The sequence below is a fragment of the Strigops habroptila genome, chromosome 6, assembly GCF_004027225.2.
Source record: "Strigops habroptila isolate Jane chromosome 6, bStrHab1.2.pri, whole genome shotgun sequence".
NCBI lineage: Eukaryota > Metazoa > Chordata > Aves > Psittaciformes > Psittacidae > Strigops > Strigops habroptila.
This window is the reverse complement of record NC_044282.2, coordinates 24,884,654-24,898,744: the sequence shown is the minus strand read 5'-3', so window position 1 is coordinate 24,898,744 and position 14,091 is coordinate 24,884,654. Positions and strand designations below refer to the sequence as shown.

Below are 14,091 nucleotides of genomic sequence, written 5' to 3'. Positions count from 1 at the left end.
GTGGAAGTCACAAGTGTAATGTTTACCTATCTTCATAGAATGGTTTGGGTTGGAAGGGATCTTAAAGGTCAACTAGTTCCAATTCCCATGGGCAAGGACACCTTCCACTAGACCAAGTGGCCCAAAGCCCCATGTATCTTTCTCCAGTATCCAGGTTTAATGATGAGAATGGAAATGACAGGCTTTACGCTGCAAGTCTAGATCAAAACTATTTATTTTGAATTGTCAAATGAATTATTAAACACTTCTGCTTCAGAATCCTTATTTTCTTTATCTGCCTGAACAAAGATGACCTGCATCTCAAAGATGTCATTCTCAATCATCAAAACTTTTCAGTGTATACCCTGCTACCCCCCAGGAGAATTTTCTATCTATTTAAACAATCTATCCTTCCATGCAGAAGCACAGTAATAATGGTGGAAGGAACAAAGGAAGATAGGACCACAATGATCCCTCAGCACAGAGGGAGGCAAGCATGGAGGCTGTGATATGGAGAAAGGAGATGGGATGCATGAAGGGGTGACCTGAAGAAAGGGAGAGATGAATGCAGGATGCTACTCAGGGCATGCTTATGATGAGTGCAATGAGCTGAGTCCACAAAAGCAAAGGAGTGCATGACTCTCTGGCAGTGAAAAACTGTCTACTATATACAAGCAGTATTTCTTGGCTTTCTTATAAATTCCCTATATTTCAGAAGCCTAGAACCCAATAAACAAGCTGTCAGGTTATTTAGTCACACGAAGGATGCTTTACAGAACAGATATGAAGAAAACAACTATCTGCAGAATGTCCAGCAGGCCTATACAGCAAAACATCTCTATGAGATTGTTCTTTCAGAAGACATGCTGCTTGCAGCAGTCATACTTCAAACAGGAAGGCTGACTGTCTAGCTAGTCATTCCGGAGCTGTGTACAGGAAATCTGTTAAAACTTATACTGCTTAATTTAACAACACATTTTTAATATCCAAGCTACAGGTAAGAAATGCATGATTAAAAAAAAAAAAAAAAAAAGGGGCAAAACAAAAAAAAATCCTACACAAAAAAACACTCAAAAAAAAAAAAATCTTATTAACAGCACCACTCTAGTACAGTGACGATATTCTGTGGTGTCTGGGGCCACATTTGTTTTCAAATATTAAAATATGATTCGAAAGGCACATAGCTCATTATTAGCGTCAATTCAAACCCTCAGAGTGAAATTTGGCATCAGTGGCAGTGTCCTGACTACTCTAAAACAATGACAAAACTAATATGGTGTGCTAATGTGTGAATGCGGACAGACAGGTTAATTCCTTCTAATCCCTTTTAAAGGGGCAGTATTTTCAGCATGTAGCTGCAGAACTCATGGTGATTAGACTCCAAAAATTGCTAGCATGGGCCTTAAGACAAGTACCTTACAAAAACCATGAACCTACATACCACATCCAGAGAAGCATAATCAATATCCTCCAGAAGTATCCAATGACCTTTGGTAACAGCTTGTGTCAAGGTTCCAGGCTGCCATACAAACTCCCCTGGTACATCTGTACAGCGATACATGCCAAGCAGTGTCTATGATGGAAACAATCCGTAAATTAGAGACCTGTTCATTGCATCTTTTAAAAACTCAGAATGAAAACTTACCAAAATGACTGAAGTTGGTATGTAAGTAACACTTGGCCTCAATGTTACTAAAAATCCATCTGGTAGTCTGTGCCCACCATTACACATTTTTAATCACGGGGAAAAAAAAAAGTTTCACCCATCCACATCTAGAATAATCTAACTGAAACGCAGTAATTAAAATGATCCAAGTAATTGGCAGTGAATTTACAGAGCTGTGTCACCATAATTAACAAACAATCAACAGTGCAACATACAAAACTGTATAGGGTTGCACTGAACTTTATTTTACATTTTTGAGAAATCTGTGACTAAGCTAGCAAGAGGAATTGTAAAGCAAGTTACTTGGATACAAAACCAGTCAAGTATTGTTTCTCTGTAAAGTTCTAACCTCCACATTTAAGTATTCCTTCAACAATTAAGTTAATGCTTTCACTGCTATATATTTTGTACCTTGAACTTCAACACTTTTTCTCAACATGAAATCTTAATACGAAAAGATACTCTTGTGGATAACAGTTGCGAGATGGTGAAATCAGCTGTTCTACACAGGTAAAGAAAGTGTTTATGCATCTTAATAAAAATCTTCAGATGACACTTCTGGAAGGTACTAACCACCTTGGAAAACTAAATTGAGCCAAACAACAGAAATCAATTCGAGCTCAAAAGTTACATATGCAAAACCAGAAGAATGTGAAATTATCTTCACCTCTGGTTTTACTTCTACAGGTAGAGCTAAATACCATTACGTAAGTGCAAGTGTCCTCAACATCACAGGATCTTACTTCATCTCACCTTTACCACAAAAAACCTGGAATCGGATTAAACTGACGTTAGCTCACTTGAACTGAAACATAAGTGTCCGTTCAAGACTTTGGCACCAGATTGAGTAATTTTAGAATCCTTTTCTCCCCTGACGAAAGGATTCTATTATTTTCACATATATATATAAAAAATATATAGATTCTATTATTTTTATACATATATAATTTTTTTATATATATATATATAAATTAAAAATAGGGTGCTTCCACATAGAAAAACTCTGATAAAACAATCTGAATGAAACAGATACAGCAAAATTATGCACAGAATTTTAAACCTACTGAAGCTTAACTGTGACTTTTTTTCACATTTATTTATTCTCAGCAATAGTAAGAACAACACTGCAGAATTGGGGTTGTGGGGTCTTTGGGCAACAAGTTAAATATTATCTTATTACAAAATTAAGTCCATGCCTTAAGTAAAAATTATGTCTGATCATTCAACCACAAAATACCTTCATCAGTTACCTTACTATCAGTTTGATCCCCAAGCTGGACTTTCAAAATATGAGGGGGCTTTGCTCTTCCTGTGACAGCTGCTAAGTATTCTATTAAAGAAGTTTTGCCACATCCTATTGGTCCTTCTAATAAAACAGGAGTCTGATATGCTACAGCAATAGCCAGGTTTTGAAGATTCGTGAAGGCAGATTCAACCATAACAAGACGGCTGGTGATATTTTCCTGTTCAAACATAAAATTTGAGTTACTATACTAAAATTGTTACTTCTTTTTTTTACAGGTTGTACAATACAGAATGATTAGGAAAGTGAGTCTGACAACTTGAAAATTTTGGCCTTCAGATCTGTCAACACATATGAAATAAAATAAAGGATTCTAAAGCTGTATTTAATGACAGATATTAAAATAGATTTCATCAAAACCCTTTTATAGGTGAAATACTTAACAAAGTATATGTACAATTTGTTCCCAAAAGGAGTTCATACTAAGTTGTCTGTACAGACATAGTAACTATTCAATCATAACACATGTCAATCAAATACAATTTGCAATATAAGTGAAATAAAGTCATCAGAATGGATCCAAATGACAGGACAAATCAAACAGCAGTTAGATTCAGATGATGTAAGTATGAATATTAACTGTTGTATTTACTTCTTTCTGCACAGGCAGATCAAACTCAGTGCATGAAGAAAGAAAAGAGGTGAATTCAGTAACATTCTTATTTTTTCCAAAATGCAATGAATGTAATTTATTGAATGGTAATTAATCAGTGTTACAGACTCTCCAAATATTGTGACTCTTCTACAGTCACCTATACATCAGTATATGGCAAAAAAATTAGTGCTTTCCTGCCAAAATGCACAGAGAAAAGAAAGCAAGAGTATAAACTACACTGAAAAAAGCATTTTGAATTTAAATTTGATCTTTCCAGCTACAGTTTTATGTACTTCTCTGGTAACAATGCTAGTTCTTAAGAGTACTTGCTTTCCCCCACAGTTTGCTCCTACTTCTTCATCAGACCTCCTCAGCTGTAAGTGGAACCTCTCCAGCATAACTTGAACTACACTGTATATTAGATAAATGAAATACCTGTGGCTATTAAACAAAATAAAAGCATACATTTTTTGGAAGTTCTCTTCTCCCTTATAGAGAAAGAGTATCCTTTCACAGCAATGCAGTTTATAGCATGGCACAGCTGCAGCAGCAATGACGCTGGCCCAGGAATAAGAATCTCATTAAAGAGCTCTACAGTTTCCCCTGCTGCAATGAAATTCAAACCACACACTAAACCCCATAAAAAAAAGATAGAATACAGCAAATTCAACTGCAGCAGTTTGGGGGAGGGTGGAAGGAGGAATTTGGGAAGAAATTCCTCTTTCCTTGTTTCTGCTATTAAAGAAATTCTGGACATAAGAAGTCCATTCATTTCTTTGTAGATCAGTGTCACAAAATTAAACAGAAATACTCAGCTGAAACTGTACCTAAATGAGAAAAACAGTCAACAATACTGGCTGCAGCTACAAAGAACCTGAACAGTTCAAGGTGAACAGCATTTCAAGAGAAAAAAGGTTAAATTTTGTTTGCTCAAAAATTCTGTTTGCTCCTAAAACTGTAAGGCACTACATTCTGCATTATACTTCATTCGAGCAGAGAAAGCAAGCTCTTACTTCCTTTCCCCTTTTTCTGCCTTCTAGAAGAGTAAGTAGCAGCCTTGTTTCAGAGAAGAACTGAGAATATGTTTGGAGAAAGGCTGTTTATTATATGTCTGCATAGTACAAAAAACTACTTCCTGCAGGTAAAAGCAACTGGACCAGATCCTGGCTTTACTCAGCCATGGAATATCTTAACTTGAACTGGAGATACTATGTAAGGCTGAATAATCTTTTGCAGTATGTTCGCAAGAACCATTACACGAAGATAAAGTTAAAACCACTATTACATCTTCAACGCTTCATTCCACCACAGAGCTTCTTTGCAGTGTCTACATTATGCAATGCTAGCTTACAGCACACATCAGGAAAGCTAAAGATACACACATTACCCGTAATATCTCAATACCATTTAAGCAGGGCACAAACTCAGTTCACCGAATTTAGGGATTCTTAAAGGACAAAAAAAGAAAAGAAAAAGGTACACACTTCAGCCTGGGTTACATACCTGCTCTTCAGAAATAAGCTGCAGCCTCGGCAGCACAATACCACACACAGCTACTACATTTGCACAGAGGTCGCCCGACACTATATGTCCTTGTGTGTATTGCAGTTCTTTCTCCTTTTGCCAAAATGAGGAGTCTGGATTGGCCAAAACAAGGGCTTGTTCCACATTTTGCAGCCGAGATTCTTCTAGAAGCCTGTGAAATCCATATTTATTAACTCAACTGAAAGCCATAAACAAAACCAGTGTTCAAGATGTTAAAAGTTCTTACTTTAGTCTGAAATGTATCAGCTCCTCGGGATTGAATATCTTCTTCAGGAAAGATAATTTATGCTCGTCATTCATGCATGTAACCAGAGCAAGACAGTTTGAAGTATACCTAAAAATTATATTTAGAACAAATGTCAAAACATAGTCTTAAGAAATCTAGTTTGACAACTGGCAATTGCAAAACAAAGTATCAAGTTTGGAAAAACACGCAGAAAACTTTCTTTGCAGAAATTATTTTAGTGCTATGCTTAACATTCTCTAAGAGTAAAGAAATATCTCAGAACTGAGAAAAGCAATTCTATCATGGCATACTTCATCATTTATATACCAACTAGCTAAGCTTTCTCTGAAGGACTTAATGATCAACAGAAATACAGTAAAGGAGAGCACTTTCCCAAATAAATGGATGTTAACATATCAGACAATGAAAATCCAGTTTTCTTTGCCTGGTTTTTTTTCTTCTCCTCCTACCACTTCCCTTTCAAAATTGCTTTCTATTCCGTGCTATTTCTAAAATAACCCTAACACAATGACTCCAAGACTCAGTGCCAAAAGAAGCCAACAACTCCCACTCTAGGCAGCAATGACTTCATTACTACCTAAAGCTGTCTTGCAACAAAAGAACATTTGATACAAATAACAAAAATTTCATTATTATAGCACTGGTTTTACCTTCCAAGTAAAAAAGCTTTCAATGAGCTTGGTGTGGTGGTGGGAGCTGTCAGAAGAAGGTTGGTTCAGGACAAAATTTAAAAGTCCACTGATTCACTTACTTAAGATTATTAAGTGAACACCATGTAAACCCATTCCAGTCAATGAATCACAAATTCTGTTTCTTTTTCTAAAGACTATCTAAGTGTATGTCATCCTGAAGAGACTCATAAATGGCTGATAGATTTCACAACACTCTAGTTCCTGCCCTTCCTAAAATATACACCTTATTTCAAAATTGTGTGTTACAAATATAATTCTGAATTTATGTTGTTGGTTTTGGGTTGTTTTTTTTTTTAAATGAAGACTATTAGTGACCTTTTCTTAAGTAAATATAAGGCACTATCAATACTACCAGTCACATAAATAAGGTAGATCATGTGGCTAGGTTGAAGCCCTGCAGGCAGACACCTAACATAAAACATCTGATCAAAAATACATGCGAAGTCTGCAACAATGCCAATGAAGACGCTTAGCTTAAATAAGCCAAGCTTTACAGTACCCAAGATGTCTATATACAAGCAATAGAAAAAACCCAACTTGTTAATAGTATATCAATGCAGAATAGCATAATATACCATTGTAATGTAAATCGAAGAAACAGTAGATTAATCTCTCCTTTTTTCTAGGATAATGTGCTACAATGCATGCAGTATACCAACAGGCTCACAGTAGAAGTGAAGTGATAAATTCACCATCTTCCATTTGGTAAGCTAAAGTTATCTGAAAAGATTCTCCAGACCACAGCTTTAAGCACCACTAACAGCCAGCCTAAGTTTCAGCCTGTGACAGATCACTACAGCTTTCAAAAGATCAGGTAAGAAGCACACGTACAGATACCATCAGTACAGATTTTTCTGGTATTATTTGAAGATTTTTCTACTTGCATTTGAACATTGTTAAAGACAACCTAAGATACAGATACATCTTTTCAATGGAGAAGATCTGGGGGTATTAACTTACCAACGGACTAAAGTGTCATGACTCCTTAGTAGTGGAATACACACGCTCCAGTCCCACAATTCCCGGAAAATTGATTGCTCCTTTTGTAAAAATCTATAGGCTGCCTCCATGAGGTCCCGTAACTTCATTCGTCTGCGCCCATATCGTACTGTGTTTGCATCTGAGCTCTCCAGGAAAAGCCTCTGGAAAACTGGTGATGTATTCTTAAAATATCTTAAAGCAAATCTTTAGAAGAAAGAGAGAGAAAAAAAGATGGAACACAGACATCTAAGCCAGAAGAAAGGAAAATAACCACTAGTAAAAATGTCAGGACAGAAGTCCCAAGACTGTCATTGACAGCATACTGAGAACTAAGGCCTATGTTTGACTTTGTCTGCACTAGTGAAAGGCAACTACTTCAGCAATCAGCTGACAACAGATACTTTACAAAAAATCATTACTGAACTATGAAGGGGAAACTGTGCTGCCTTTGTTGAAATCACTTTGAATGCTCTTGTTTACTGAAAAAGTGATACTGAATCCTTCTTATGTAACTTTGTATTCTACTGGCCTACGGGTCTAATCTTAAATGCAGAAATTTTGGTTGTGAGTAATTTTCACACCACCTGTTTTCTCTTCTTTTGATCATTAAGATGAAAATCACGTTAGATCTAACAACACAATTTAATCTAAATAAGCTGTGTTTAAGACCTAAGTTTTCTAAATAATTCTTTCAATTCAAAACACATTTGTTATGTGAGACAATCCAAATTTTACCACCATCTCTCTTCACCAGTGAACACTGACAGGCACATGCTCCGTATGTTCAAACACTGCACAAACTGACACTACGTTACTCACGGCAAAACATCAGGGTGGTCAGCAACCAGCTTGCTCATCGCTACACACAGCCTTTCATGCCGATCATGGTTGATTTGGCCATCAGCTTTAATGGCTTCTGCATTTCTTTCCAACAAATCCAACAAGATTGGCCGAACTTGACGGCCTATCAATAGAGTACATTCTTTATCCAGTAATAACTGCGCTAAAGCATCAAGGATGCATTGCCGATCCTGCTGAGTCCAAATCTAGAGGAATAGAAGGTAAGCACAGGTTAAATGGGAAATGATTTTGACTTTTAATTTCAGAACTATTCATGCTGGATTCACAGTGAATTTTACAGAACGAATCTTTCAGAAATTAGAGTCCAAAACTCTCAGTCGAAGTACTTACTTGACACAGCTCTCCATAATAAGAAAAATGGGGAAACAGAATGAGTAACATGCAGAATGATACACTAAATAAGAATTACAATAAAGTCTGAAATTCCTAAATTGTACTGTACAGCTAAAAGATAAAGTGAATAATTTTAAGAAATAAATTGGGGAAAATGTTATAACAACTAATATATCTTTGGTAACAAAATTCTCACTGGTGTCAGCAGCTCAGTCTCACAAGAGCCATAAAACCTTTAAGAATTTGAGTTCTTAAAGTGAGTTGTATCATGTTTACCATCTCTTTTCAAAAAATCAATCACGATCACAGCCTTATTTCTGTATTTCTGATAGCAATTATGGAGAGAAATGCTCTTGACAAGAAGCAGCATGTATCTGCAGTTTTGAAGTTGAGATTTTTTTTTTCCTACTTTTATATAAAAATGGTCCTTTAGTGCAAAACAAAATATTATACTTTAGAATAGATGGAAAACATTCACACCTCCTAGGGGGAAAAAAAAAAAAAAAAGAAGAAAAAGAAAAAAAGACCAACCACAACCCCCATACATAAAAACAGTCCCTCACACCCCCCCCCAACCTTCCTAAATCTGTTCCTGAAGAACAACAACCCATTTCTTGTGTCTTATGCTTAAATTTCTCTGGTTTTTGAGCTCACATTTTTATCTAAGCATCACTTGGATCACTTCCGTGATATGTAGCATATAATGCCATACAAGTAATCTTGATTTGTGAAAAATCGGGATTATGAATTTGCACCTTGTGGCTTTTGCTCTTCACTTTGATGCTCCACTCTCCTCTCCCTCGCTGAGTGAACCCTTATGCTATCAAGACCATTTCATCTTTCTCAGCAAGGTCACAAAAAAACACAGTTAGGCCAGGCAGCTTTGCAAACAAAGCAAGCACTTACTAAACTCCTACAGAAGCATTCTGTGATTCAGGCAGTCTTTCATTTTAGCAACACGTGCAGCCCATTTCTCCTTCACCTAGACTTTTGTTACTTTTGCTCGTGAGCCTGCAGATGGGACAGTTTCATTGTTACAAGATACATAGACTGCAGAGGTACTATGCGTTGCCTTTCAAAGGGTGACCTCCTAAGGTTATACCACTGTCAACATCCTTCTAGAATACATGTGTGCTTGTTCAAGTTCTAGACACTCATTCCCTAACAGCACATAAGAACTCAGGGAAACTGCGCTCCATACACTACAAACATCAAAACCATCAAATTAATTGCAAGCAGTTTCTTACATGCTTTGTGTTTATTTTTACCAAACATGACATGAGTTTATCATCTTCCTCTCATCTATTAGAGGAGCATCAAAAATAATTTTAAAAAAGGAGCCGAAGGTCTGCATTCATCACAGAGCAAGCAAAACACTATTCCTTACCGGAGATCAGATTTTGAGTAGCAACATGATTGACAGGCTGCTCAAAGGCAACATGGCTCAAAAGAACTGGAGACAAACTCCACTGAAAAATAGATGAAGTACCTTCAGTTTTGAAATCAATTACATCTCTGGCTACCCAAACAACGCACAACCAGGGGTGCTTAATTTATTAACCAGAACTTTCAACACCAAATAAACGATTAAAAATAAAATAGCAAATAAATAATGTGACTCAGTAAAATTCTGTAGTTACATGACTACTGTACAACAAATCCATTCCATTATCAATTTTGAGAGAGCAAGCAGGTTTTTAATCAGTGTGTAGAGTACCCTTAGGACATATAAAACTGTTCAAAAATCACAGTGGCAACATTCTCATCCTACAAAGGAACCGTCTGTTTGATTTCTGAGCTTTTCAGAGTCTAAATTAAAAATTCTGTGGAAAAGAAGAATACTGTCAGAGGGTTTGCTAACTAAAGGTGGCTCTGTGAAATACCCAACTTCCTCAATCAGTAGCAAAGGACAGCTGATCTGAAAGCATTTAATTCTAGTGTTCTAATCTGGGATAGTAAATCCATGCCCGTGGTTCCAAACAGCTGCTTTAAGAAAGCATTGCAAAAGACTGTCCCTCCAAATACAGAATATATACATACACACTGTGCGTTAATAATGAAAGAGACATTAAACAGAAGCACAGCTAGGAGTGAAACCTGGAGCCAAACATGATCCCAGCTGCTCCTCTAGCAGCATGTTGCACACCTCCTTCCCAGCCTGCATGGTACATTTACTCAGTGCTCCCAAGGTACAGAAATCTTTAGTAAGAACTAGCTTAACCCAAACCCCAAGATTACTAAGAGAAAGGGTCATGGCAAGGAACAATCTGGGCCGATGTGAAAGCCTCATTTCTGATCGTGGCTCAGAGGTGCTTCCACTGAACCTTACACCATACAGAGATTTAACAGTGTGATACTTCCAAACAGGGGGAGGGCATAAGGGCTGCATGTGGGAAATCCGTCTTCCTCTCCAACACAAGAACACATGCTCTTGGCTCCATTGCATCACACAACAGCTCTACGGTTATACGACTGTGCAGCAATCAATTTGGCAAGATGATCCAAGTTAATCCTTCTTCCTGTCTTCCACTGTGTGAGAAAGTTGAACGGATTTCCACATCAGCACACTCATTGGGTTCAGGATAAAAGCAATAGAAAGGTGTGGCTTGGCCTTGGGAACAGGCAAAAAGAAAACAGAGTAGGACCGCTCTTTTTGGCGGCTGTCCAGGTCCGTAAGATAAAGCAAAACATGAGCCTGACCTCTCCCTGTAACCCTCATATATCAAGGAAAAAAAAAAATCAATTAAAAAGGCAGGGGGGTATGCAGACGCACAAGGAGAATAAGATAGCTTCAATTACTACCAAAGCAAGGTAGGGCTCCCTACACCTCCTCCAGCACATCGTATTTGATAGAGATGGATAGACTGTTCCTTCAAGAACAGTGATAACATTCTCTTTGACTTTGTATCAGTGTATTTATTAACATACCATTTCCCAAGAATCACAGCTCTTCAAAAACTAGATGCTGAAAGAGATGAGAATACACTTCAAGATGGAAGCAAAAGGGCAATACATCTTCCCTTATTTACAATGCTACACGATGTAAAGCCTAATTAATCTTTCAAATAAAAAGCAGATGTCACATTTTAGGGGAAAAAAACAAAACAAAACCACAGTCTACCTTAGTTGCCAGGATGTCAGGGCATTTTTCTTGCAGCCAATGAGTAGCTGGGTGAATTTGGGACAGCTAGGTCACCTCTTTTTTTCCTGCATTTATTAAAATAAAGGCACCTCTCAACATCAAATGCTAAGACTGAAGGGCTATAAATAAGAAATCTGAGTTATTATTAAAACAGTTTTTGAGTTTTTGCTGCTGCACAGGAAAATGAAAGGGGAAATGAAGGATGCCAAGCTAAAACACCAACAGAGCAGGAGATCCAGAATGGTGTGCACAAGATCTCCAACTTACTTCAGACAGTTCCACAGATTAAATAGACGAAATATCCAAAAAGGTCGGGGTTTTTTAGTTTATATCTTTCCACATATGCATGGTGGCAGATGTGAAGGGCAGAAACAAATAAGGGTATTTTTGCTCTAAAGTTCCATTCCTACTAGCATTTTAACCTTCACATTAATGAACTTCTCTACTGAAATTGCACCATTACAGGGAGCCAAAATGAATGCATTTGCACAAAATCTGCATTAGGAATTCTATGCAGGAAAATGTTCTGATACAAACAGACCTTTGGTAACACACTGAACCAAAAGCACATTCCAGCAGTTTGGAATTCTGCATTGATACTGCTTATACAGTTTGCTTAATTTATATACATTTAAAAAAGAAAAAAAAAAAAAAAGAGCCAGGAAACAAAGACTGTTTTAGAAAGCTTTTCATCCCATTTCCCTCACTAAAACCACAGAAATTTGCTCAATTGTTGCAGAGTTAATGGTATACAAATACTCTACTGAAAAGGCTCTATTCCTGTCACATACTGAAGCACAGGGAATGAGACCTTCCATCACCACATGAATGGTGCCTTACTATGAATCTCAAAAGACTGTTCCTTACTTAGCAGTTGTGGGCAAGTTCCATTCCATTATGGAATGCTGAAGTCACCAGAGGGACACAGTTGAAGCTGCAGAGCACAGAGTTTTCTAGATTTCCGGAATCCAGAACACATACAGTTACATACAAAACAACTGGTAGGAAATCAGGTAGGATGAGTGGAACCAGTCGGTGGTTAGCGGCAAGACAAGCCTAGCATACCCCTAGATCTGTAGCTTTGAAGCTCTGAAATAGCAGTGCCATTTTCAAAAGAACATGTAATCGTTCTTTCATGTGCTGTTCCAGACTCCATGTCTATAATCACTTTTTAATAATTTCCACTTAGCAACACTTTTAAACTTTAAGTATATCTCAGAACAGTCACCAGAAGGGAAAGGGCACAGTCTCTTCCCCAATCTCAGATCTCAGTGACTCACTCCTGGTTCACCACTCCATCTGTCTGCTACAACACATATTCGCATCATCCCCATCTCTATTTCTCAGCTGTTTCTTTATCTTCAATAGCAGCTCTTCATCACTGCTTCTCACCAATTAGCACCACCTCTCCAACACAGGGATATATGTTCGTGTCAATTTTACTTTGATCCTACGATTTGTAGTGACGGAAGAAAAAGCCATCTGTCTACCAACAGAGAACCTTGACTACCCGTACAAGTCTTCCCCAACCATAACTAAGAGGTAGTAATTCAGTCTAAAAGCCAATATTCCACAAAAAATACGATGACCTAGACTTTTCATATGCAAACAACTGAGCCATTTCCTAGACAAACATGGATTTTGAGCCCCAAAGTGTGCACACAGCTTAGAGGCTTCAAAAGCTCTATCATGAAAAGTTATAATAATGTAACATCTGATGTGCTGATATCCTGTCATTACATGTCTTTGAGTGTTTCAGAGACAGAAATTAGCTAGGCTCAACTCTCCTAGAAAGCAGGTATGCTTTTCACAGTGAGGGCAGCCAAAGCATTAAAACAGTGGAAACAGGAACACATTCCCAGGATCACTGTGATGAAAAAAAGGAAGCAAACCCTAGGAAATCCAGTCCCCTGGATTTCAAGTCCCCTTTGAACCCACAGGCTGTTTTAACGCAAACAGCAGCAGGGTAACACGTTGCAGTTATAGGACCACACGCTGTCCCGGTGCTTGTTAACAACATACCACCTCTCACCATCATGCTTTCGGAGTCACCTTAAGGGATAGGCAGGACACTGGAGATGTTAACTGCGGGGCAAAACGCCTGCTCGGGAGGTGCGATAGACGCGGCACCGGGGGCAGGAGAGGACCTGCCTCACAGGGCTCCGCTCCCACAACCCCGAAAGCGGCGGGCAGGGGAAGAAACCGCAACAAGCACACACGGAAAGAAAGAGAGAGGAAGAGGGGAGCGAGCGGCGAGCTGCTCCGCGGAGCGGCCCCGCCGGCCGCACAAGGGCGAGAGGGCGGGACGGGTCGCCGGGTGGCACCCACAAAGCTGCTGGGAGGAGATGGCGGCGCGGCGGGGGGGGGTGTGCGTCCCCTTCCCTCCTTATCGGCCCCTGTGAGACCCGCCCGAAGGGAGGGAGGGAGGGAGGCGGGCGCCCGCTCACCTGTTTCGCCAGGAACCTGCTCAGCTCCGCGCTGCTCTTCTCGTTCCTGCGCGCCACCAGCTGCAGCGGCCCCGCCACACAGAACCGCAGGTCCGCCGCCATCCTCCTGCCGCCGGCGGGGCGCGGGCAGGGCTGAGGGGAGCGGCGGGACGGACCGCGCAGCACGTGGGGCGCGGGGCAGACGCGCACCTCTCCAGCAGCTTCCGCTCCGCCGCCCTCATCCACCCGCGACGTCACAGCCTCCCACGTGACGGACCCCTCACCTGCCAAACTACATCTCCCAGCGCGCACCGCCCCGCG

At 39.3% G+C, this 14,091-nt stretch overlaps 1 protein-coding gene across 4 annotated transcripts in view; it reads right to left on the bottom strand.

The window, feature by feature from the left end:
- Positions 1 to 13,968, bottom strand: part of MDN1 (midasin AAA ATPase 1) — a 100,083-nt gene extending 86,115 nt beyond the window's left edge. For 2 of the 4 annotated variants that reach the window (XM_030489502.1, XM_030489503.1), the window contains exons 1-7: positions 13,792 to 13,968; positions 7,828 to 8,054; positions 6,988 to 7,212; positions 5,315 to 5,422; positions 5,047 to 5,239; positions 2,896 to 3,108; positions 1,421 to 1,552 (exon numbers count right to left, since the gene is read on the bottom strand). In XM_030489502.1, the coding sequence (XP_030345362.1) occupies positions 1,421 to 1,552; positions 2,896 to 3,108; positions 5,047 to 5,239; positions 5,315 to 5,422; positions 6,988 to 7,212; positions 7,828 to 8,054; positions 13,792 to 13,893 (1,200 nt within the window). In that variant the 5' untranslated portion in view covers positions 13,894 to 13,968. The remainder of the gene's footprint in view (positions 1 to 1,420; positions 1,553 to 2,895; positions 3,109 to 5,046; positions 5,240 to 5,314; positions 5,423 to 6,987; positions 7,213 to 7,827; positions 8,055 to 13,791) is intronic. The other 2 variants (XM_030489504.1, XM_030489505.1) reach the window with 2 other exon arrangements.
- Between the last annotated feature and the right edge of the window lie 123 nt (positions 13,969 to 14,091).